Source organism: Pagrus pagrus (genome assembly GCF_965226575.1).
Source record: "Pagrus pagrus genome assembly, chromosome: 15".
Classification (NCBI taxonomy): domain Eukaryota; kingdom Metazoa; phylum Chordata; class Actinopteri; order Spariformes; family Sparidae; genus Pagrus; species Pagrus pagrus.
The window spans coordinates 26,065,535-26,089,072 of record NC_140199.1 but is presented as its reverse complement, the minus strand read 5'-3'; the positions used below and the strand labels follow the sequence as shown (position 1 = coordinate 26,089,072).

The 23,538-nt window shown below is 40.7% G+C and overlaps 2 protein-coding genes across 2 annotated transcripts in view; one reads left to right on the top strand and one right to left on the bottom strand.

Annotated features, from left to right (window-relative positions):
- Positions 1 to 3,068: 3,068 nt before the first annotated feature.
- bfsp1 (beaded filament structural protein 1) lies at positions 3,069 to 14,786 on the top strand. The gene is made up of 8 exons (XM_084375749.1): positions 3,069 to 3,530; positions 4,971 to 5,031; positions 5,383 to 5,478; positions 7,883 to 7,975; positions 10,389 to 10,502; positions 11,727 to 11,947; positions 12,892 to 12,983; positions 13,228 to 14,786. Exons 1-8 carry the CDS (start codon positions 3,157 to 3,159, stop codon positions 14,226 to 14,228), a joined length of 2,052 nt encoding a protein of 683 aa, XP_084231875.1. The 5' UTR covers positions 3,069 to 3,156; the 3' UTR covers positions 14,229 to 14,786.
- A 2,372-nt stretch (positions 14,787 to 17,158) lies between these two features.
- Positions 17,159 to 23,538, bottom strand: part of pcsk2 (proprotein convertase subtilisin/kexin type 2) — a 33,434-nt gene continuing 27,054 nt past the window's right edge. Inside the window, exons 11-12 of the mRNA XM_084375748.1 lie at positions 22,938 to 23,165; positions 17,159 to 18,082 (exon numbers count right to left, since the gene is read on the bottom strand). Of these exons, the coding sequence (XP_084231874.1) occupies positions 17,593 to 18,082; positions 22,938 to 23,165 (718 nt within the window). The 3' untranslated portion in view covers positions 17,159 to 17,592. The remainder of the gene's footprint in view (positions 18,083 to 22,937; positions 23,166 to 23,538) is intronic.

Here is a 23,538-nt window from a genome sequence, read left to right as displayed (position 1 = left end):
AGGAGACACACAGACTGTATGAAGGAAGTGGACGTAGCGCCTGGGTCTGAAAAGAGAAGCCAATGCTGAGTTACCTAAACCTGCATTCTTTCTAAAGCCCAGCAGGGGGCAACTCCACTGGTTGATGAAAATAAAGTCCATTTGTACAGAAGTCTATGAGAAAATGACCCTGTTTCTCACTTGATTTATTATCCCAGTTTCATAACAACTGTTCTCAATGTTTCGCTAGTTTCAAGTCCAATTCAGTGCAGCATAATGTTTATTGTGTAAGTTATGTCTCCATTTAGAGTAAAATACATCTTGTGAAGTACCATCACAATGATTCTGAAGCTGTTGTTTTAGGGTAAAAAAATGACATATTGTTGCTAAAATTGTAACATTTTGGCCACCTAAAATATCACTCAGCTCTGTTCAATTTTGCACTAAGTACACTTTTTAAGCCTGCATTTCTCTAGCTAAAATTAGCATCAAAATTCACAGTTAATGTGAATCACAAATGCACTTTGCTAACCAAGCTAGCCAGCTAGCACTGGTGATGGCTAATAACTTGGCAGCACCCTCTCATCTAAACAGGATCACTTATGGCCACGACCCCAGGAACAGCACAAAGCTTTGAAAATAATTTGACATAGTGGCCAAATCATGTAATGACAACATCAGGTGATACACAGTGGCACAAAAAGACTTTCCCAGAAGCTTATATTTTGAAAGAAGTGGCTGTAAAGTGGTGGATAAATCTTTTTTAGCATCACAACCACCGCAAAATGACTGATCAGAATTTGACCTATTCTGTCTGATAACATTTGGAAAGTCTCGAAGAGCCGCACCACCAGTGTGCATGGACCCCGGGCCACACAATGCGGAAGAGCCAGGTAATTTTATACGCAGGGAGTCAACTTTTTTAGCTTCATGCGCCACTGAGCAGATTTCATAGGTATGAACAGGGCTCCATCTTTGACAATGTATCCAGATTTCTCTTATAAGTCAATTTTTTTAAGAATCAAGTCTAGTTGCCAACCCATCAAATACTAATGCTTTGGGTTTCCCAACTTGTAAATCACAGGCGACATGGGCTGGTGACCAACCCGACCTACAAACCCACAGCATAGGTATTTGATGACTTTGAATGAGACTCAAAAATCAACTTTCTTACAAATTAGATGTGCTAGCAATGGCCAAAATGCCAAACATGGCATTTAAACGGTAGTACACAAACCAATAAATGACGACACAGAGGCGACATTCACTATTTTTCAACGGTTTGTGTGTACACAACACTATTGTGTAGTGTCCACACTGGTGACTTAATTCTGCCATTTGTATGTTCTGTACTGTAGACGAACAAAGTCTCAGTGTGCTTATTGTTTGAGATCAGTACATGTTGTAGAAATGTCACATGAACAACCTGAAGGCTTTATGAATCCTTCCAAATACACAATGAGAGAGAGATTCATGAAAAATATCAGTATGCTGTGAACTGAAACAGATCCCTGCATTAACACTTGAGATTCAAACAGGCACAGAGTTGGGGGTCCTCGGAGAGACCGCTCATTAGTTGGAGGGAACATTCCTGATCTTGGTAGGGTGGGAAATTGATGGGTGAGTACTGAATTTTAAAACAATAGGAAGACATTGTGAATCATAAATTTGACTCTTTAAGTATAATATATGTAGTTTATGAGTGATGTACACACACATAACCTCTAATTATCTGTGGTTATAGGCTTCATGAACCCTAACTGATTTAATAAGCCATTCACTGTACGAGCCATGTGTGGTACTGAAACTTCCGTGGCTTCATCTTTCATATGCTTGCTCATTAATTTAATTTAACCTGGTAGCCCTCGGTCGATCAAATAACTGTGAATGTGAAAGAAAGCACAGATCTATTGCTTGAATGAAAGATGACCTATATAGCATTATTTTTACTTCAAGATTTCTATGAAGTAGTGGCTTCATTTCCATGCAGCAGCCTAGTTGTCCGTCTTCCCCTGAGCCATGGGCTACGCTCATGCTAAAATATGCTGAAATGCTGATGTAAAGCCATTTGACATGTGTTTCATTCAGCCGTGTTATGGACAGCATGCTAGATCTGTCTAGAAGGATACATTCACTGACCTTGTACCAGAAGCCTGGAGAGACAGAGCCTCATTTTCCCATTCCCATCGTCTTGTTCTCATCGTCGCTAAATGTTTTCGTAAGTGAATAAGTGGTAATACAAAAGAGAAATGAACATATGTAGCTAGAGTTGGTGGGTAAAACCAACGTGAGGAAGACAATAGAGGCTTTCTTTCTTTGTATAAAAAAAAATAGAGTGCTGAGATATTTCAGGTTTAGAGCCATCTTCCCAGCAAAACAAACATCACCACATACTCTGCATGTAAAAATATTCTCTTTGACTTTTTCCAATAAAACAAAGAATATAATGTGCAGAAATGTAGATTGAAACTCTACTCTTTTTAGTGTTATTTTGTGTTGTGTATTGGCGAGACAGAACTAATGCTCAGAGAAAACAACTACTAAACAACAATCACAGTTTCCAAATTGGGCCTGTCTGCTGCTAATTAGCAAACATGAATACATTTCTGTAATTAAGGTTGTTTTGTGTGGTGTTTTTGAGATCGTGAAATGAAACACAATTAGTATCCAGTTGTAAACAAAAAACAACCTTTTTTTTTCAGTGCGGTGTCACTCAGTCACTTCTGGCAGGAGTAGTTCTCCACAGTCCACACAAACTGCACTGGTCGAAGTTTCCCCTCTGTCCTGCAGTGGGCCACCATCCAATCTGCCATATCAAACAGGGATCTAGAAAGCAGCTGACTAAGAACCAAAATAATGGTGCATGACAGACCCAGTGCTTTCGCGGGCCAGCCAATTGTTTGTTTTTGTGGTTCTGCTTTGTCATCATCAGCATGGCTTTTCTAATCTCTGCCACAAAGGCAACAATACACTCTGGAAGGCCCCAGGCTCGCAGCATGCGCGGCAACATCCAGGGGGAGGTTTTGGGGGATATTTCGCCACCGGCCAATGCTGTGCAGCGTTTAGTCTAGCATGAGACAGCCAAGGGTGAGCACCCGAGTTTTCACACAATAAAGGTGCGGAAGGGACCGAGCACTCCGGGGATACCACCAACCCACGGGAGGGAAGCCTACCACCATGTTCAAGACCAGCTACCTGCGCGAGGTGCGCAAGGAAAAGTATGAGCGCTCAGATGTCTTCGATGAGGAACCTGACGACTCTGAGTCCTCCGCAGGCATCTCAGCCATCCAGGGCTGGGAGAGCCTTCAGGAGCTCAACAGCCGCTTTGCCCGCTACATCAACAGGGCGCGAGTCCTGGAGCAGCGCAACGCCGTTTTCCGCAAGCAACTGGAGACACTGCAGCGGATGGAAGAGGCCAGTGGTCTACAGGAAGCCTTCACAGAGCAGATTGATGTCAACAGGCAGCGCATCCGAGAGCTGTCCTCTGACCACTCCAAGCTGGAGCGAGAGCTGAGAGATGCTTGCCGCATGCTGGATGAATTCACCAGCAAGTAAGAGAATGGGAAGTGGTTGGTCTTACCTGTGTGTCAAAGGTCAAATTTTTGGGAGTTGTTTAAAAAGCAAGCAAATGATACGGTATATGGAAAACTACAGATATTTAGATAATCACTGTCAGAATAGAAGCAATTATTTAAAGTCAAATTTCTCAGTTTACCACCTTACAATCAGATTATCACGCAAACCACTGAAAAAAGGAACATATTAATACTCAAATATGTTTGGACTTTATAATGCAGTAGAGTGCATACCTCCGCCAAGGCCACACAGTCCCCTTTAATTCAATATAATCCAAATAAAACAGATTTTTATTGTGATTTGCATTGAATCCTAGAAACCAGCCACCTAAATATGCCTGATTTTTTCATCAAGATCCATTTGTTATTCCCAAAAAATGAACAAAAACATCAAAACATCTCGCGATGTTAAAGAAAGTAATATAAAAATCCTAGATCCACACCAAAAGTTGATGGGGTCTATCTAGGGCTGAGACGCATTTTCCATCCAGGTTTCGTGGAAATCCATTCTGCCGTTTTTGTGTAATCCCGCTCACAAACCAACAAACTGACACGGTCAAAAACATAACCTCCTTAGCGGAGGTACCAAAAAACATCATAAAACATGAAATTAAATGGACATGAAATGGACATTGAAATAAGGGTAAATTAAAGGGTCGGTTTACCTAAATCACAGAAGAAAAAACATGCCAAAACCAAAATTAATATCAGTGGATGCAAATGGTCTTTAATTTGTAATGCTCACATTAATGCCAGGTAGCATTTGAAAAAATGACCACAAGCAGCATTTCTTGCCAGGAGAGTCTTCATGTTATTCTGGGTGATCCACAGAACACATTGAGTTCTGTGAACTGCTGGAAGTAACCAGCGCTGTGAGCACAACAAATGAAATTCCATTCAGCCGTATTGATGTGGTGACAGGATCTCTGAGGCAGATCTCTCAAAATTGTGTTCTCAAAATGTGGACAATAAAAATAAAATCTTCCGCAGATAATGTTTTTTGTTTGTTTTTTTTCAAGTGAACCAACCTTTTAATTTAAACCGCCTCCAACAATCTTGAAATCAGCTGTCTGCAGGCGAGGAAGCCTCACTAGATTGCCGAGGTGTTGAGAAGAATATTGATCAACTCTGGCTGAAACGGCTGGTGATGAGAGCTGGTTTTCACCATGAGTGGTTTCCATTTACAGCTCTGACATGTAACAAACACAGAGGTGTTGTGCTTCAGGAAACACAGGAAAGAGAATTTTGATTATCTGTCCTCTCGCTCACAAATATGTTATTAGGCTCAAATAATACACAGGTTATGTGAGGTATGTCTTCCTGCACGTCGTAATAATAACACTTATTATGATAACGTCGTGCTGTACCTCTCCCTGCTTTATTTGAACACATAATTGAGATTTTTTTACGTTCCAGATACAGAAATGAGTGTGATTATCAAGAACAGCTCCGGGGAACACTGGAACAATTAAACAAGGTACTGTATTGATAAATGATGATGACTACATAAAATAGGATGAGATTACTATACAATATTCATTGATTCAGGCTTCATGATCTAGCACAATTCATTTTGATTGAACACAGCCCACAAAGCTTAAATGATTTAAGATTGGCAGTATGTGGTGCAATGGGTTGAAAACTACAGAGTTTAATGCATCATTGTACAGTTTGATCGCAGTTTGTTACTGAAGGTTCCTTTGGCTTTTGTCGAACTCAATACACCTCACTGTACATTCCAATTTATTCTCCCCTGGGTCCCCTATTTTCTCTCCTCTCCTCTCCTCTCCTCTCCTCTCCTCTCCTCTCCTCTCCTCTCCTCTCGCAGGGGGCTGACAGTGCTCTGCTGAGAAACCTGGAGTACCAGATCCAAGCACAGTTCCTGCAGGACGACATCAACTCCACCAGAGATAGACACAAGAAGGTCAGGGGTGTTAATGCTAAATTATTCAAATTAAACTTAAGAGGAAACAAAGTTATCGGGCAGCAAGATGCTCTCAGACAACTCTAATTTTGAATAGAAAGCCATAAAACTCAATGAGATCTCATCACTGACATGTTCTATCCTTTGGAATATATCTGCTTTCATGGCATTTATATTTTCTATTTATCATTTGCGCTTTTTACTAACTGTGTATGCATTTTCATTGCACTGTATATGTGCTTTTCTATATAAAAGCCCACATTTCTAGGGAAACATTGCTTCTCAGGTATTGTTCAGTGGCAAATGTAAAAAAAAAAACAGAAATTTGCACCCTGCAACACATGCTCATACCCAAACGACTGAATAGATAGATTGTCAGTGTCTCCCAAAGCAACATGACCACAGTTTGGTTGTGTTAAGGCACTAAAAGTACTAGTGTGAGGTTTAGCAAAGCATTGTGGTTTGGGCTAAAATCACCAAGTTACTTCTGGAACTTCCTATACAAACACACCTACTATATGTTACATAAGCAACTGAGGTTACTTCTCTATGTTAATAAGTTAAAAGAACTCACCGTTGACTTCTTGTTCCACACTGGAAAAGAACAACGGCCTCCTGAGTTAAAGCCCCATGCTTGTTTAACCCAACTCTCAATCCCCGACTTCCTCCAAGTACAGACTTCTCACTCTTTACACTTCTACTCCTCACTTCCACCTCCAAAGCTTTAATAATAAGTACAGCTGCTGGAGGTTACCGCCTAACAACACATGTAAATATTGGTCAAAATAAGCTGCTTTCATTTTCTACCTTTATGGCCATTTTTCTGACAAGAACAGGCTCACACCCGAGTGCAACATGAGATTAGGCAACAAAATGCGCTTTGGTTGAGGTTTCAGTTAAAACCTCATGATTCAAATGAAGTTTGAAGTTTCTCGTGTCTTCCTAACATTAATGGAATGCTTTGAGTGGCTGTGGTATCTATGGTATCAGCCATTTTTTTGCAGATACACTATGTAAAAATGCTTCCACATTATTTTGATAAAAAAAAGGAATTTCGGTGGCGTTAAGATTCTCTTGATACAAGTTTGCAATTGCACATAATTAGTATGTGAATGTCATTTCTCGGGGGTTGCACTGAGTTGCACTTTGTTGCACAAAATGGTTGGATTAGTGTATTTTGTAAAACTGTTACTCTTACATCAGAAATACTCAGTAAGAGTTTTGTCTCTTCTGCCAAAGCCCTCAACCGATCTAGTCAATGTAGTATTCAATTAGAATATACCTTTGAAAAGTTAGTATAAATGAATAAAATAAGAGATTACAGAAATCTTTTTTTATCAGTGGCCAAGGAGTCAATGCAAATAAATCAATATGCATTGATACTAAAGCAAGGTTACTACTAAAGCAGTACTTACAGTACAGAACTTGCATTGATTGTTACATCACAGTAATCCTTAACAATGGCTTTACAAAGCAGTTCAGAAAAGCCACTGACTGAGGAATGTCTCAAATGATTTCTTGTCATCATTTGAGGCAGTTAATAGCTCGCTCTTTAAAGGTTACCACATTCTGAAATCCTGCTTGTATTGTTCTTTTTGACAGCATCTTTGATCTCAGGACAGAATATTTTGTACACGTTTATTGGATAACTCACATCAAAGGATATTATTTCACAGTATTTTAGGCCATAGTGTGTTTTTCTCTTTCTATTGCTTTTGAACACTGCCGACCACAGGCCTCTACTCCTTGAATGACAAGGCACAAAACGTTGACACAGGTGCCAAAAGATGTGTTATGATGTACCTGAGGCTTTAGCAGCAATTTACCTTGTGTGATGAAAGGATTGCGTAGACAATGTAACTCTTCACTTCACAAGTGCTGACCTATGACAGGAAAGACAAAAGCTGAAAAAAATGATGCTGATAAACGCTGAGACAAAAGTATATGAAACTGTGACAAAATGTCCATAGAAATTCTCCCTTTTTTAAAAGAAATTCACACAATGCTGCTTTATGATGAATTCGTGACTCTGCAATACTGAAATAGCTTTTCAAAAGGAGCTGCTGTTACTATATTATGTGGCAAAGAATAGGGAGTCGTCTCACATGAATATTGGACTTTGAAGCAATCCTCCAGAGAGAGGAATATATCTCCTCTTTATTACTAGTCTGAGATCACACTTGTACAAATGGCTTTTAAAAGAAACTCTGCTGAAAAGAAATGCCACGTCATTTATCAGTGTATTCCTGAGAAATTAAAGCCTTTTTTCAGTAAGTAGAAGAGGTTTGTGAGCTGACTAGATAAAAAGGGTTTTTAAAGTTTGCAAAATGGAGAAGCTTAGGCATGTTTCTTATTTTTTGGCAGTGTTTTATGTTTTCTTTTTGTATTATCTTTCTCTCCACAGAACCTAGCAGAGATTCAGACCTATGTAAACATTCTGCAGCAAATCAACCAGACACTGCCCCTTGTTCCCAATGTGTCAGTGGGCATCTCCGAGGTGAGGTCACTAATGTTGTCACCTTGTGTGTGTGTGTGTGTGTGTGTGTGGATGCTGCAGTCCCCGGGGGAGAAGTTGGTGTTTGCATGTTTGTCAGCCCTCGCTATGTGTCTGGGGTTGATGAGGTCACTGGCTTCTGAGTGCAGTTGGTTGTGTGTGCCTACATTTGCGTATACATGTGTGCAAAAGACAGAGATGAGCAAACAGTCCGAGGAACACATGGACACGCCTGCAGTTTGAGAGTGTCAGGACACATAATGAAACAAATGCCAGGAAGAATGGCTGTGCATGCTAATTCTGTGACCACAGTGCCATTTGTGTTGCAGATTGGAGTCTAATTTGTACAAATATTTCTCAGAGGCAGAGCTGCTCTGGACGCAGAAACTGTTTAATTGGTCGAGTTAAACCTCAGTGGGCAGTGATAAAGAGCCACAGCTCTTGGCTGCTGTAGTGTCGAGCTGAAATTCAGTGAAAATAAGTACAAAAGTTCAGCGAGGGAGTTAATGTTATGGAGCTTGGTGATCTTGTAGTATCTTGAGGCCAGTGGTATGTGTGATGAATTTTTGGTCAGCAATGTTTATATTGTTGTCAATTCATTTAAGCAGATAATTATGGTCCCTCATGCATACAACTGAGAGGAGGATTTATTATGTATCATGTCATCACATGCAAAATAATCAAATTCAAGGCACTTGTACTTTGATTTCCTATACTATGGGTTTTTATGTCCCCAGGATAGCAACACTGTTAAAGATGGAGATTTTAAATTTTATATTTTTGGGATGCATGATTTTCCTTCCCTCCAGGAAAGTTTCAGAAACGCTGTTGAGGCTGGCTGAAATGTGACATCAAAGTAACATTTACAAATCATGAGAACTTGCTAACAGCAAGCTGTAAACTGTTGAGAATTCTCCATAATGTTTTATTCCAAAGTCCAACATTTTGCCTTCATCAGGGTGGTGCCTGAGGTTGTTTCCAGGCTAGGTCTACAATGCATCAACTTGTCGTCTGACTTATCTGACCATACTAAGTTTGCAAAAACCTTACAACTCCCAGTGGATGGTGAGAGATATTAACAAGAGAATTAAACTGCAAATTACCACAAATACCAAATATATATTGCAACCAACTTTTCAAAAATATTCTTAATCAAATGCATTCTTTCATTAAAAAAAGGTTGAATTTACATGTTTGATAAATTCTATATTCTTTTAACCTTATTCTTCAAAGCACTGTATACTCAAATCTCTTGCATCCTTAATATGTATGGTTATCCATAAGCCATTTTAAAGTCAGTCTGTGGTAGAACATAAAGGTCGAGTGTGTAGGATTTAGTGGTATCTAGTGGTTTGGTTGCAGATTGCGACCAACTGAACACCCCTCGTCTCACCCTCACCTACATTGACTGTTAAACACACCCCTCTAGAGCCAGTGTTTGGTTTGTCAGTTCTGGACTACTGTAGAAACATCCATCCCTTTGTAAGATATACAGTAAAAGGTTCATTCTAGAACAGCGAACGACACAACAATTCTTAGTTTCAGGCCATTATACACAAATGAAAACATAGCTGTGGATATTATATAACATCTCTGCCCCTAAATCCTACATATGAATGTTAAACCCAGGTTTATCATTCTGGTATTCTTTGTCAGACTTGCTAAAAAAAAATATTTGAATGTTGGGAACCATCACTACTTAAGTACCACTCATCACTTACTGTAGTTGGTGCAATTTTTAAGGCATTTGTACTTCACTTGAGTATTCACATTTTCTGATACTTTATACTTCCATCCCACAGCATTTGCGAGGAAAATAATTATCAGAGCCAAAGTAGCAGATTTTCAAATTAATGATTTTAACAGCAATATAATTTAAAACAAAAAATACAAAACAAACAAATAAACAAACCAAAAAACATTTATTCAGTTAATTGTAAAAATTATGAATATTGGATCCAATAATGGCCAAGCCTGATGATCGGTCAACCCATAGCACATAGTATATACATACACAACATATACACAAATATGTGGTGAGTTTCACTTAATATTTTTACTCAAGTGTGACTCTTGGGTGCTTTTTTACCACTCTGATTACTTACCATAGATCTCCAAGGACTTAAGCTCTAACAACAGCCACTTATGTCTCTGCTTTCGTTCACATTCTGGGTAGGGGATGCTGCATTCACAATACACAATAGGTAGCTGAACAGAAAACATCACTCCTGCTAGCCACACAATTATTATAGTGCCATTAAATGAAAAAGAATCAATCAGTAAACCTTTTGATAAAGTGAGACTGGACTGCTGGCTGTGAGTGAGAGAGTTTGTGTGTGTTCGGTGTGAGCTTCATGTTATCTGCATGTTCTCATTGATTTTTTTGTCTTGTTTGTTTTTTGCTCATTGTATAAAGGACCAGGAGAAGCTGCTGGCCCAGAGGAAAGTGCCAGGGCTGCAGAGTCAGCTGGAGGAATATAAGAGCGCTCTCTGTCAGCTGCAGGCACAGAAGCAACGTCTACAGGCTGAGGTGGGTCACACCGTCGCCAAGACGACAGCAGGTTTTATGTTCATTACGTGCAGTTTTTTCACCACCAAGCCAGAGCAGTCTCCTGTTCTTTGTTGTCAGCTACTCTCATTATTCAAAATGTCAATTCAATTTTGTAGGGCTAAAACCAACACTTATTTTCATTTTTCATTAATCTGCAGATTATTTGGATTAACTAAATGTCAGAAAATAAGTACAATCATGTTTTCCCAGAGCTAGAGCTTACTTTCACTTTTAAGACTTGAAACCAAGAGAATATTCACATTTTAGTAGCTGTAGTGAATTTTTTGTATTTTTTCCTTGAAAATGGCTTAAGCAATTAAGTTATTACTAAAATTGAAAAACGAAATTATTTCAGCTCTAAAATTTTAGGAAAAAAAACATTGGTTGCGGTGAGTCTTTTTTATCCCTAACCTGCTCAGATTATTAGTAACATACATAGACCAACTTGTTATTTAGTGAACATACAAACCACATAATATTATATATTTAATGTTTCTGTTTCAAGTGATAATCATGTTTCTAGGTTTATATATGCATTCAAATTATCTTTAAGGGGCAGTTTCATCTTCCTTTGGTTTTAGGTATTAATTAATGATTAATTACTTCCTGACCGAGCTAGACATAAAATAATCCACTCTGCAGCCTGTGCTAATAGCTCGATGCTGCACAAGTGCCACTAGATGTCAGCCATGACTGCCTTATGACAGCAGGGTAGTTATTGGTTCACTGAAGAATGTGTTTCCTCATGGAATTGCTTTAGTTTAATGGAATAAAATCAATCAAATTTAGAAGCTGCATTCATTTCCAGATTGAGTGTTTCTTCACTTGGCTGCTTTGTTCCCATAGGTTTGGACTAAAGACATACCTATCCTCTGTGCAGAAATGATGCTCCTCACTCTGCTTATGTTGTGCATCATATATCTGCCATTTATTTGGACCCTATAGAAACTTACAATGTGAAATGTTTTGATTGTATTCAGTTAATTTTCATCAATAAATTACTGTTTTATGTCTGAAAACACATTTCACGCATTTACTTAATCTTTACATGAACCACTGAAGAATACCCTGTGTTGGGCTCAGATAAAACCCTTTATTCTTTATTGATATAATTTCTCTTGACTTCTCACTTTCATTAGCATCACATAATAACCTAGCGTTATTATTAATGACGTCCTAATCTGTGCCTTTTTTCTTTTTCAGACTGGAGTGTTGGAGCAAAGCATCAAAAACACACAGGAGAGTTATGACGACGAGATCCAGATGTACAACGAGAAAATCGAATCCCTGCGGAAGGAGATTGAGGAAGCTGAGAGGTCCCTGGAGAAGTTTACCAGTGAATGTCGCCACCTGGCCATGTACCAGACGTCTCTTGAGAACGAGCTGGAGAGGTACAAGAGGATCATCGAGAACGAAGACAACAGGTACACTGCCTACACCTGAGTGCCGGCACACTTACACAGATATTCACATTTTGCTCACTTCAGTCAGGTTAACTGTAAGACAAAAAGCATGTAGAGGAACTAAAGGCTTGAATAGTTGCTGAGAAACAGTCATGTAGAACCTTAGTAAATCCACTATAGATGTAAAAGTAACACATAACGCTTGTACATGACCAAATTATGACCAAGATAAATGAGTTTAATCATGAAACGTGTGAGTCCAGATTCAGACAGCTCAGCCCCAAGAATGTTTCACTAGGCACCCAAAAAATGTTTTAGGTGTTCTGATTATATTACTTTTAATTTACCCAACTGTTCAGATGTAGTTTCTTTAAATTCTATCTCCCTACATGGCGGTCTAAATGCTGTTTCATGACCGTTTGCATTCAAGATTCAAGAGGATCATTTGGTGCTTCTTTACAAGCACTTTTTTAATGAATGAGTAAAATTTAAAGGACCGTTATGTCAGAATTTTATTTTTTTTAAAATGGTTGATGTCATGTCAAAGAAGTCTGTTACAGACATGTCTACCTAAGTTAGCATTCTGACAAGTTAGCCTCTGCCCGTCCTGTCTTATAATACCACCTCATACCTCAATGAAAGATGAAATGATTGAACCATGAGTAATTTAACTGTAGCTGTATGTTGGGTCTGCCTCATTCTGTTGTGACTAAATAAATGTAGAGTGCACATCCAGCCAGCAGATGGCACTGTGTGACAGCAGATCTTTTCCTCTACTGAGCTGCCATAACAACAATTAGAGTTGGAGTTTTTCATGTCAGATTAGTTACATTTCTGCATAGTTTGCTGTGGTTTCCTGCTTTGAACAATGTAAATTGTTAATTCACTTACCAGATTTCCTTGCATAGCAGAGCTGCATAAGGCTCGGGTGCCTGGGTGACATTTCACTGCTCTCTTTCTTGCAGGTTGAATTCAGCGATAATTGGCACTCCCATTACCCTGTTCACAACTAATTACCACTACACTCACACACCCACTGCATCAAGCAGGGGGAGAGGTAAGGGCACCTCAAGCACATCACAGCTGGCTTGCATTGAGAATCACTATCGAGGGCACATACAATTAGCTGCCATTGTAAAGACACCTACATCGTCTCTTAGAGATTCAGTCGTACACTACTTAAGAAGCTCTTGACCTGTCAAAGCAATTTCATTAGCACAGTTGGGTGCATTAGTGCTTCCATAATTTTATTCTTTTCTTAGTTCACCAGTAATTTGACTTATGACCTCATTTGTGTCCAGATATCACCCAGGCTATCCAAGATATCACCAGCATCAAGCCCCGCCAGAAGATTCTGGCCAAGAAGGTCCTGAAGAAGAAAGAGCTGACCCCAAAAGATGTGATGGACAGCAGCCAGGAGGACAGAAATGGGGGAGCCGCTGGAGAGGCTCCAGATGATGAAACAAAGGGGATCACCGAGGAAGTGCAAGAGGAGAGGGTGAAGAGAAAAGAGCAGAGACCTGTTCTCACTGGAGTTTCTCCACAGGACGTCCCAGATGGAGCTCAGATCAGCAAGGCCTTCGACACTCTTTGTAACATCGTCAGAGACAGAATGAGGAAGTACAAGAAGCCTGAGCCAATCGCTGACTTCTACACCAAGGGTCGTTACGTCCTTGTCACCGGTGACGGCAGCTACCCAGATCCCTGCTTCTGCACCTCCACACCATCAGCCGGCCATATCTTTGTCACTATCAGAGATGGAATGGAGCCTCCCTATGAAATGTATGGACGCAGGACACCCATTCCTCCACCCCCTCAGCCTCCTCAGCCCTTTGTAGGCCCAAGGCCCCTTAGTCCCACCAGGCCATCTAATGGTGGAGGAGGAAAGGATGATAATAAGGGTGGAAGAGGTAAGGACGGCAATGGAGGTAGGGGTAAGCAAAGGGCTGGGGAGCCTCAACCTCACCCTAAAGATCCAAGCCCAGCCCCTCCCCCCTCTGGCCCAAGCGACCCCAAAGATCCCACCCCAGCTGCCAATCTTCCCAAGAAAAACAGGGATGACAATGGGCCAAGTGGACCCACTCCAAAGCCTGCACCCCGTGGTGCCAGCACCAGCTCCAGCTCCAGCTCCAGCACCAGCACCAGCTCCGGCAGCTTTAGCCCAGACGCCTTGAGCTACGAGAAGGTGGAGGTGGTGGAGTCTGTGGAGAAGTTCTCCAATGGCCGCAAGGTCAAGGGTTACGAGGAGACTTCCATGGTGGTGGAGACCATGATCGAGAAGTCCAGCAAGAAGAAACATTGAAACCACGTCACCTGACATGAAGAATCTGTCAACTCCACCAGGGTCGTACATGGTTCAGGTCCACTAAGAAGAAGACGATACAGATGTTGGTATCAGACTACATAAATACCACTGTTCCTCAAACTGCTGTAATAAGAAGAATGTTTCTGTCTCTGAGACCAACCATGCTTTAAGACCAACTACACATTCCTGCTCTGATATTCAATGCTCTTCCATTTGCTTGCAGTCTCTGGTCTTGCGTCCAGAATACGTTTTGCTGGTTCCATAAGTACTGCTGTTGTTGTTCGACTTAACACCCATGCTCATGCTACGAGTCCTTTACTGTCTGAAAACTTGGGACAATGAAAACCAAAGCTAAACGCCACCAGAAAAATATTATAAAAAAAAAAGAAATAAAAAACTGAGAAGTTGTGCCACCCTCTGAACCAGGTCTTAGAACTCCATCTTTCCCCTTTGAGCTCATTGGTTCAATTAGATGCCATTGCCTGCCCTCAGCACAATTTGCTGTGTATTAATTTGCTTTGATATATTGAATAATAAAGAAGATTCAAACATCGATACCTTGTTGTGTTTGCTTTTAGTCAGACCATTACCACACACACATAATGCTACATGTATTACAGTTTGATTAATAGTTAGCTTTTAAAACTGCATCAATATTTTTGGTTTACACAACAGTTAACAGATGGTTGTCACAGTGTCCTTCACAGCCTCACTCTGGGATAGGAAGTCTTATTCTAAGTGCTGCAGCATCCACAGGCAACTTGTTCATTTTTCATGCAGTTTTGAGTAGTTCACAATGTTCTCTGCACTTACTTTAGTGTGATCCAATCTGTCTCCAGAAGAGATGTGAGAATAGTAAGAGGAGAAGGAGTGAAGGCAGAAAAACAAAAAGATGATCTCAAATATGGAAGACGAAATGAGCAACAGAAAAGGATTTGTGAGGAAAAATAAGAGATACTGGACCTGACTTGCAGTAAGCAACAAAGTATGAATATTGAACGTCTAAAGGGACGAAAATACAAAAAACAACTGAATAATTATATTTAGACAAACGAGAGGATGGTGGAAATAATCAGTGTGAGTTTCTAAAGTCTATTGTCACATTAAGACTGTTTGACAAATAGATTTTTGCTGCGCTCTCCCTGTTTTTCCTTTTCTTAATCCTACATTAACTGAATTTCTGGCCACTTGGGGGAAGCAGAAGCAGGCTGTAACACAATTGACTGTATATTATCACATTTTAAGTTGATATGGCAATCAGTCACTTATTGACAAATCCAGCAATACAAAGTGACATTAACATTCTTAGGAATGCTGGTGTGTAGTCCAGGAAAAGTTCACCCAAAAGTGAATATTCAGTCATGATCTTCTCACCTCCATGACAATGGGGAAAAAAATGGTGGCACTTTACAGCAAAATAGCGTTGATTTGAAAAAATGTTATTTACAACCTGGGATCTCAGGGCCTCCGGAGACTTGGATTACACAATATGAGCTGTATGGAGCCGTTTTATCCCCTTCTACTTCAGTTGTTTAATAGAAAGCTGCAACGCTGTTTTGCTGTGAAATGTTCATTTTTGGCTGAACTTATCCTTTAACTCTACTTTTAGGTCTACGTCTGCCTAGCTAGCAGTATCTGGCTAAATGTTTCACTTTGTTCAGCACCTAGTTGTTTGTCAGTTTTTAGAGGCTGTTGCTGAAAACAGCTGCCTGCTGCCTCTGGAAATGCTGATAAGACAAAACAAGATGGAAGATGCCAGAATCCTCCAAAGAGCTGAAGAGAATATCACCACTATGAGCAACATGCTTCACATCACATGAATCAGTTGTTAATGCTGCTGTAAGCGTTGTCGTTGTTTGAGCTAACTTCCTGTACGCTTTACATTTAGTGATCCCCTCCCTCCTCTCTATGTCCCACATGAATGCGCAGCGGTAATCACAGGAAAGGACCACCTCTTTATGGAGAGCTCTGTCCTGATTGGATGAAGTAGGCAAGGACACAAGAAAATGTATCTTTTCTTTTACTGCATGAGTAGAGGGAGGTTACTGACCAAACACTCTATCATATTATTTACTGTTGGAATATAGAACTATTTGACACTTATTTCAATTTTAAATTATCAAAAAGATTATCACTTACAGCAGCTTTAATAATAAAATTTAAATACCGACTTTAGTTGCATTTGAGCAAGTGATATCTGGGCAAGATCATTGGTTGTCTCCCATGCCTGTGATATTAAGAGTGAGTTTTTGAAAAACTAATTCTCATAAAACATGTTGCCTTCTGTTTCATAAAAAGCAACAGTCATTGTGCTTCTCTGCTATCAAAAAAATTCAGTGTATTTCCTGTCAAATCCAGCCAGGCGGCAGCAGACTTGCAGGCATGCAGTCAGTATTCTGTACATGTTTTACAGACTTTTGTATAACACGTAGCACCTTTTACAACAGCATGTGTCTCTGAAGTGAAGAGTACCTTGGCATAAGCAGCTCAGGCTCCACTTTATAGGGGGCATTTTCCCTTTATTGGACAGCACAGTACAGAATGAAAGAAACATGGGGGAAGATTGAAACTGGATATGGATAAGGCTGATTGCTGGGCCACCAGGATGCTGCTTGTGCTCCACTTTCCAGAATACATATTTTTAGACAGAGAAAATCTTACTCCATATTCTCTGTCTTTGTTTTCCTTTAACATGTTTTGGGTATGGAACAACAATAGCATGTTATTTACTCAGTGTGTTCAGTAGTGTGTTGCAAATCACTCAAGTGCTTTAATAAACAGCTGAGTAGATTTATTATAATATATGTCAAAGATTATGAAATATGAACTGAGGACCACAGGCTGCAAAATGAATCACATATTTCTTTCCATGTTTATATAAACAGTTCATGTCACATAAAAATATAAACAGAAAGAAGTATCACTGCTCTGTTTGCAAGATATTAAACTTTAAGTAGAATGACACAGAAAATCATTTACAGTCACAAACTGTACAACAGTTGGCAGAGGAGGTGGTGCAGGACAGTTAAAGCAAGAAGAGCATGAAAGAGTGGATTATATTTGGTTTATGTACAATTCTGTAGAGTGTAAAAATTCTGTCGATATACTTTGCTTTCTTTATGTAGAACAGATTATTAAAGGTTACACTTTTATTCATGATTGGATTACAAGAAACATTCATTGAAGGTTGGGGGCTAATTGAAACACTTGATAACAAAAAGCAGAGTGAGGAGGGGAAGAGAGGTAGACAAAAGGGAGAGAGTGAGTAGAACTGAGGAGATGCTGTGGGATTTAGAGAAGGATAGAGCGAGACTGCAGAGATAAGAGGAAGTGAAGGAGTTGATAACATGCAGATGGGATTTTAGTTGTTTTTACTCAGCAAGCTCTTCAGACTTCTCTCTACAGCCTCATCCAGCTCCTCCTCCAGCTCCTCCTTTTTGGACATTGCAAGTTTGGACTGATAATCACGCACTATCTGGTCTATATAAGGGGCACTTTGTGTTCCGTGCAGCATGAGAGTCCACTCCTTCAGGACTCCCCGCTGTGGCTCCTCGCCCTGAAAGCCCACCTCCAGGACCCAGGTCCCGCGGGGGTCCTCGCCCCAGGTGTGGGTGGTCATGAAGGGCCACTTGTCGAAGCCCACCTTGGCGTCGTCGTCGCGGGGCCTTCGGCTCAGCAGGATGGACTTTGTGCCCATGGGCGAGGTCATGTTGATGTTGAGGTCGCCGCGGCGGCTGGCGTTGACGGTGACCACCGCCTGGACGTGCTCCAGGTAGCGGACAAAGTTGTCCTTCCCCTGGCAGGCTTCAGTGTTGATGGCCAGCACCAGCTTGTTGCCAGACTGGATTTTACTGGAGAAGGGGAAACAGGTCGAATGAGTTAAAACTGAGAAATCAAATCAAATCCGAGCAAAAGTCGAGTAAAAAGAGTCAAATCTTTCAGTCTACTTACAGCACAATCAGCCCTGCTTTCCTTTGAACGCCCCAGTAAAAGCAGCACTTGACCTACTTTTACTATAGAACCATCCAACCCTGACAGAGAATCAACCCTCTTTTTGAACCCGCTCCCTCTTTGCACCACAGCAGTGATGATTGTCATGTCTGCTTACCTTACCGTGTAATTTAGTTCAAGTGGAGGGAATGAAATACTCTGCTATCTGGCCACCTTTTATATTTGGTGCCACAGACGTTTCACATAATGTTCTTGCAGCCACCAGTTTGAAGTGATTTTTAATGTTTGCTTAAAAATCTATCATGGTTTCAATCAGAATTAGTAATTTATCATTTACTCAGATAGGTGTCACACAAATCTGAAGCACAAAACCAAAACTAGACCTTAAGGTGAGATTATGTTGTCAACATTATTACAGCGTCGTTACAGCAATACCTTCTTCACCGCCACTTTGCTCTCTTGAGAGGTATTACAATACACAGAGGCCGCAACCAATGATGATTTTCATTATTAGCTCATTTAACAATTATTTTTTAATAATAGATAATAATAGAGATCATTCAAGCTAGGAAATATTTTTAAAAATAGTCAAAAATGTTTGATACTTTTGTTTGTTAAATTGTCAATTACAAACAGTATTTTTGCCATAAGCAATATGTAGTAAGGCCTACTATGGACATCTGTGGTGTTTATTATACAGCCACCTTGTAAATCTGAGGCCCTTTTATAAAACGATATGTATAACATGTCAAATGCTGGACCACCCCTGAATTTGAGCTCCATTTCAGTGCATGATGACATTCTCCTTCTTTTTGTCACAATGGATTCGTTCAGAACACAGTGTAAAAGGCGGCTGGTCTTGCTTTTGTTGCTGCTTTGTGGTTGGGAAGACACACTGCTGTTCCCATCTCTTTAGGTGATGGAAAGAAAAGAGTGAGAACACAGCAGGGCATGGGTGGTGGCCAAAGGCTATGAGGAGGCTTAATAACATTATTAGAGGCAGAGGCTGCGCCACAGGCGGTGGGAACTCTGGGAGGGGTGGGTGTAGGTGAGGGGGATACACGGACAAGACACAGAGAGTGAGTCAGTGAGTGAGACGTGTGGAAGAGCGTTCAGTTTGAAAAATGATTAATGGAATGAGGAGTGCAGTGGTGAGCATCTAAGGGCTGATGAAGCAAATTACGATTCCCAGAAAAACAGAACAGTTCACAGTGGGGTGTTTCACAGTCAGTTACACCCTCAAATGCATGGTGAGAAATCAGACAAAACCAAATATTAAACACTTCTTTTGTATGAATGCTTGACTGTGAGGCTCGCCTGGTGAGGCATGCGGCACATGTGTGGCAGCTGCCCAGGCACCATTCCAGGCCGTTGCCTGCATTCCCCTTGCTCTCTCACCTCCTTCCTGTCTAAATCTCATAGCTGTCCTAGGTCAGTTATCCCAGGCTCTGGGCCATGGGAGGGTGCAAATGGGCCTTTCAATAATTTCTAACCATTGAAGGAGACATATTATGATCATTTTCAGGTTCATAATTTTATTTTGGGTTACTACTAGAAAAGGATTACATGCTTTAATGCATAAAAAACACATCAGTTCTCTCTGTCCAGTACTGCAACACTGGATTCCCCCTCTAGCTCCTGTCCCTTTATGCCCCTCCTCCCGAATACCCAGTCCCCTCTGATTGGTCAGCTCAAACACACCTGAGCCAGCACCTCACCATGTCTCCTGTCGGCTCTGTAATGTTTACAGCCTCCAGTTAGCTTCACTTCTACCATTAATATAGACATAAATTATGCACATGTGTGACATGGTGACATAGTGTGATGTCAAGAAGTCAGGGAATTAAATGCGGGAATACATACAAGGGACTTTAGAAGCAGTGTTTTCTTTGGGAGAGAGTAGGGCTTTTTAACTTTCAAGACCTTTTACATGCACAAGAACCTAAATAACACACTGAAGGAAAGGGGAAAAAAAACCTAAATAGCATGATATTTCTCCTTGAAAATAATCTGCTGGGGAGCCTTTGGAGATCATCATGTCTTGGGTACGAGCAAGACTATCAGCGACCTCGAATATAACTAGATCTAAATCTATGTTCAGATCTCACTTTTGACCTCGGAATGATTTTGTGCGCAGCAGGTGCACAGCTCCTATCGGATAACGTGTAAGAGTAATTACAGCAGTCGGTCATGGAGCAGGGAGAGGGTTGCCTCTGAAGGGCAGGACCAGTGGAGATTTAAACAACCCCGTCACACAGTAGGGCACTGCGTGCCAGCTCCTCTGATAATGAGAAGTTCTCCTCCAGCTAAGTAAGCCACAGCCAGCCAGAGCAGCTATCAGATCAATGCTGAGCAGTGTGTTTGCGACTGCGAGCATGGCTATGTTGGTGTTTATTGCTTTTCTCTGGTGATACGGTATTGTCAGAGGTGGACTTGTTGTAATTATATCTCTACCACAATAGCTGCAGCAGAAGCCCTGCGGTGCTGCTGTGGAAACAGTAAACTGATGAAAAATATGACACAGCTTTAACACACATCTCAAAAACAGCTTGGGAAAGACAGATAGTATTTTGCCCATAAAACTACCAGCTTTACGAGCAGTTATTCTTTAAGATATTAAAGTGTGTCCATGTCGGGGAATGTCAAAAGTCACAATCACACTGCATGAGAAGGCAAGCCCTTGAAGAATGTCCTCAGGGATGCAACAAAAGCTGTATGACTCTTAAGGGATGCTCCTTTTTTATCTGGCAAAGAGAGACACACACACACAGCCACGCTTTCACACCATGTTGTCGTGACTGCATCGCCTGTGGAGCACTGATTAGAGATAAAATAAAGAGCTGGAGGTGTTGATTGTGGCAAAAAATGTACTGTTTTCAGTCTGCTTTTTTATCTTCACTACACATGGACACCATCACAATGCATGTGAGAGCTCAGGGTTAGAACACAAACATCTCTACCAATGTGGAATCCCTTCCTTGCTGTCAGTCAGGCTAATTGACAGGGTTTCCAGGACGCACCACGCTGGACCATTTGTTGTGCTCTAATCAGAGCAAATAAGAGGGCATGCCACAGGAAACCAGCAGGCATCACACACGGGAGCTCAAAGCCTCGGGGTATGATAGATGAATGGATGTGAGGCGTGCAGAGGGGGACAGGCGAAATAGAGGAAGAGGAGGTGAGAGTGAGAGTGAGAGTGAGAGGAAAGGATGACAAGGATGGCGGATGGAAGTAAGGAGGAGATGAAGGGAAGGAGATAGGGTGATGCAAGGGAAGATTCTAAATGTGGGTAGACACAGGGAGGATAAGATGATAAGACAGGTGCCTTAACTACAGCTGATTCTGAAAGACGAGGGCAGAGATAAAGGATCTTTGTGTCTGATATGGCTTTCCCGCAAGTTCAATTACCTAATTGAAAATTCTATTACATCTTCTTCTTCCTCTCTATTTGAAACTTTTGAGTCGGTAATGTACACATTTCTCACAGGGAGGATGGCCCAATGGAAGCATCTCTTTAGCAGCACAGATGCTACTGAATGATAGCAGAAATATTAAATGGACAAAAAAAGTGGTCAGTGGAATGGAGAGAAGCACTGAGATGAGGCACATCCTTTGTCTGTAGTAGAAAATTCGAGTCCTTCACGAAGAAATCTACGGTCCAGCAGCATTAAACAACTTAAACAAAATGGTCCACAGGCTTGTACAGGCAACTAAGAGAGACGGGTAAGGTCTCATTTGTCACGTCACTTTCAATAGCAATCCGCTTACATATGGCCAATAAAAACATGATCTAAATTGCTCCAAATTGTTAGACTGAGCCCCTTTAAACTCTATTTGAACTCAATTTAAAGTAATGTATAGCTGAACAGCAGCCACTGCAAGTCATGACTATATTATAACACTAAATGCTAATCTACCTCTTAGCATGTAGCTAAAATTCTAAACTAATGTAAAAATATGGAAGAGAAGTTATAAAGTCAGTGACCTGACTCAGTTATTTCCATAACATACAGCATAAGTGACCTTAAGTTTGGTCACATTAGCTAAGATTAGCCACCAGAAGCTACAGATCACACCAGACCAAGTAAGGCTGCAGCAGCCAAATCATTGATTGTATTAAACTGAGCAACAGTGTGTTTTTTTTTAATCTCTTATCTATTCAAACCTTTAAGTGTAATTGGAAGAATGTGTTGATTCTCTGTTAAAGTCTCACTATCAGGTTAGCGGAGAATCACTCTGCACATACGTCATTCTTCAAACATCCAAATGAAGTAACAATGAGCAGTTCTTGAGTTCAAGGCACTCTAAATCCATTTATCTTATTTTACTCAAACTGAAAAGAAGTCTCTTCGAGTTATACTTCCAATCAAAACAAGACAGCACTGGATGTTTGGGGTGTTTAGCATAATGTGTCACAGAGAAATCCAATTCAGATGTCAAGAGAGTAATGCATTAATCAACAATCAGACGTTAGGATATGAGTCTGTGTCATTATAAATCTACAGGACCATGAGACAGACTGAGCAGCTCATCTACAGGGTTATGAAGTGGACACTCCCATCGCAGATGTTTTATTGAATTAGGCATCATTGGGATTCCCAGTAATTAGATGAGTGTGTCTCTTGTGCTCAGCAGTGTTTTCCTTCCAACATCTCGGTGGAGACATTTTGTTATTGTCGAATGTGTAGTGAGCACAAGAAGCATGCAGTATGTCCAGTATAAAAAACTAAAACTAAAAGTAGAGATGTGACTCACTGGGTCTCCTGAATGGATCCAGCTACACAGTGGAAACGCTCAGGCACTGTTTTCCATTCCTTGGCCATTTTCACCATGCCCCCGGCGTCCAGCACACCATAGCCAAACAGGTGGTTGAACTCGAGGCCCACGCCATTCCTCCTCCACTGGTGGACCTCGTCATGGAGCTGGTTCCTCTTGGAGGTCAGGACTGACAGATGCTGCATGTCTCTCCATGTCAAGTTAGGGCTGGGGTGGAAAAACAGTCACCAGCGAATGTAGGGCAGAGGAAGGAGGATAATGGAAGAACAAAGTGACGGAGGAGGAACAGTGTTGTAAGAAAGAAGAATAAAATAGGCAGGAAATGACTTAACATTTTGTAACACTCTATGTTAAGGTCCTTGTAATAAGTTTTATAAGTAACTTATAAGGTGCCTATCAACATTATCATGTGTTAAATAAGACTAAGTGTTATAATAACATCAAAAACATGTTAACTGTTAGATTGTACAGTATTAGAAACTTATTAACCATTTATAGACTGCTTAAAGGTGCAGTATGTAAGAATTTTAGTTAAAAACATTAAATAAATAACCAACATCAACAGAATGCCAAAGGCCTT

Coding starts and splice junctions, on each gene's coding strand:
- bfsp1 (XM_084375749.1), top strand. CDS start 3,157: ATGTTCAAGACCAGCTACCTGCGCGAGGTGCGCAAGGAAAAGTATGAG. Junction 5,032..5,382: donor CACTGGAACAATTAAACAAG/GTACTGTATTGA, acceptor CTCCTCTCGCAG/GGGGCTGACAGTGCTCTGCT. Junction 7,976..10,388: donor TGTCAGTGGGCATCTCCGAG/GTGAGGTCACTA, acceptor CATTGTATAAAG/GACCAGGAGAAGCTGCTGGC.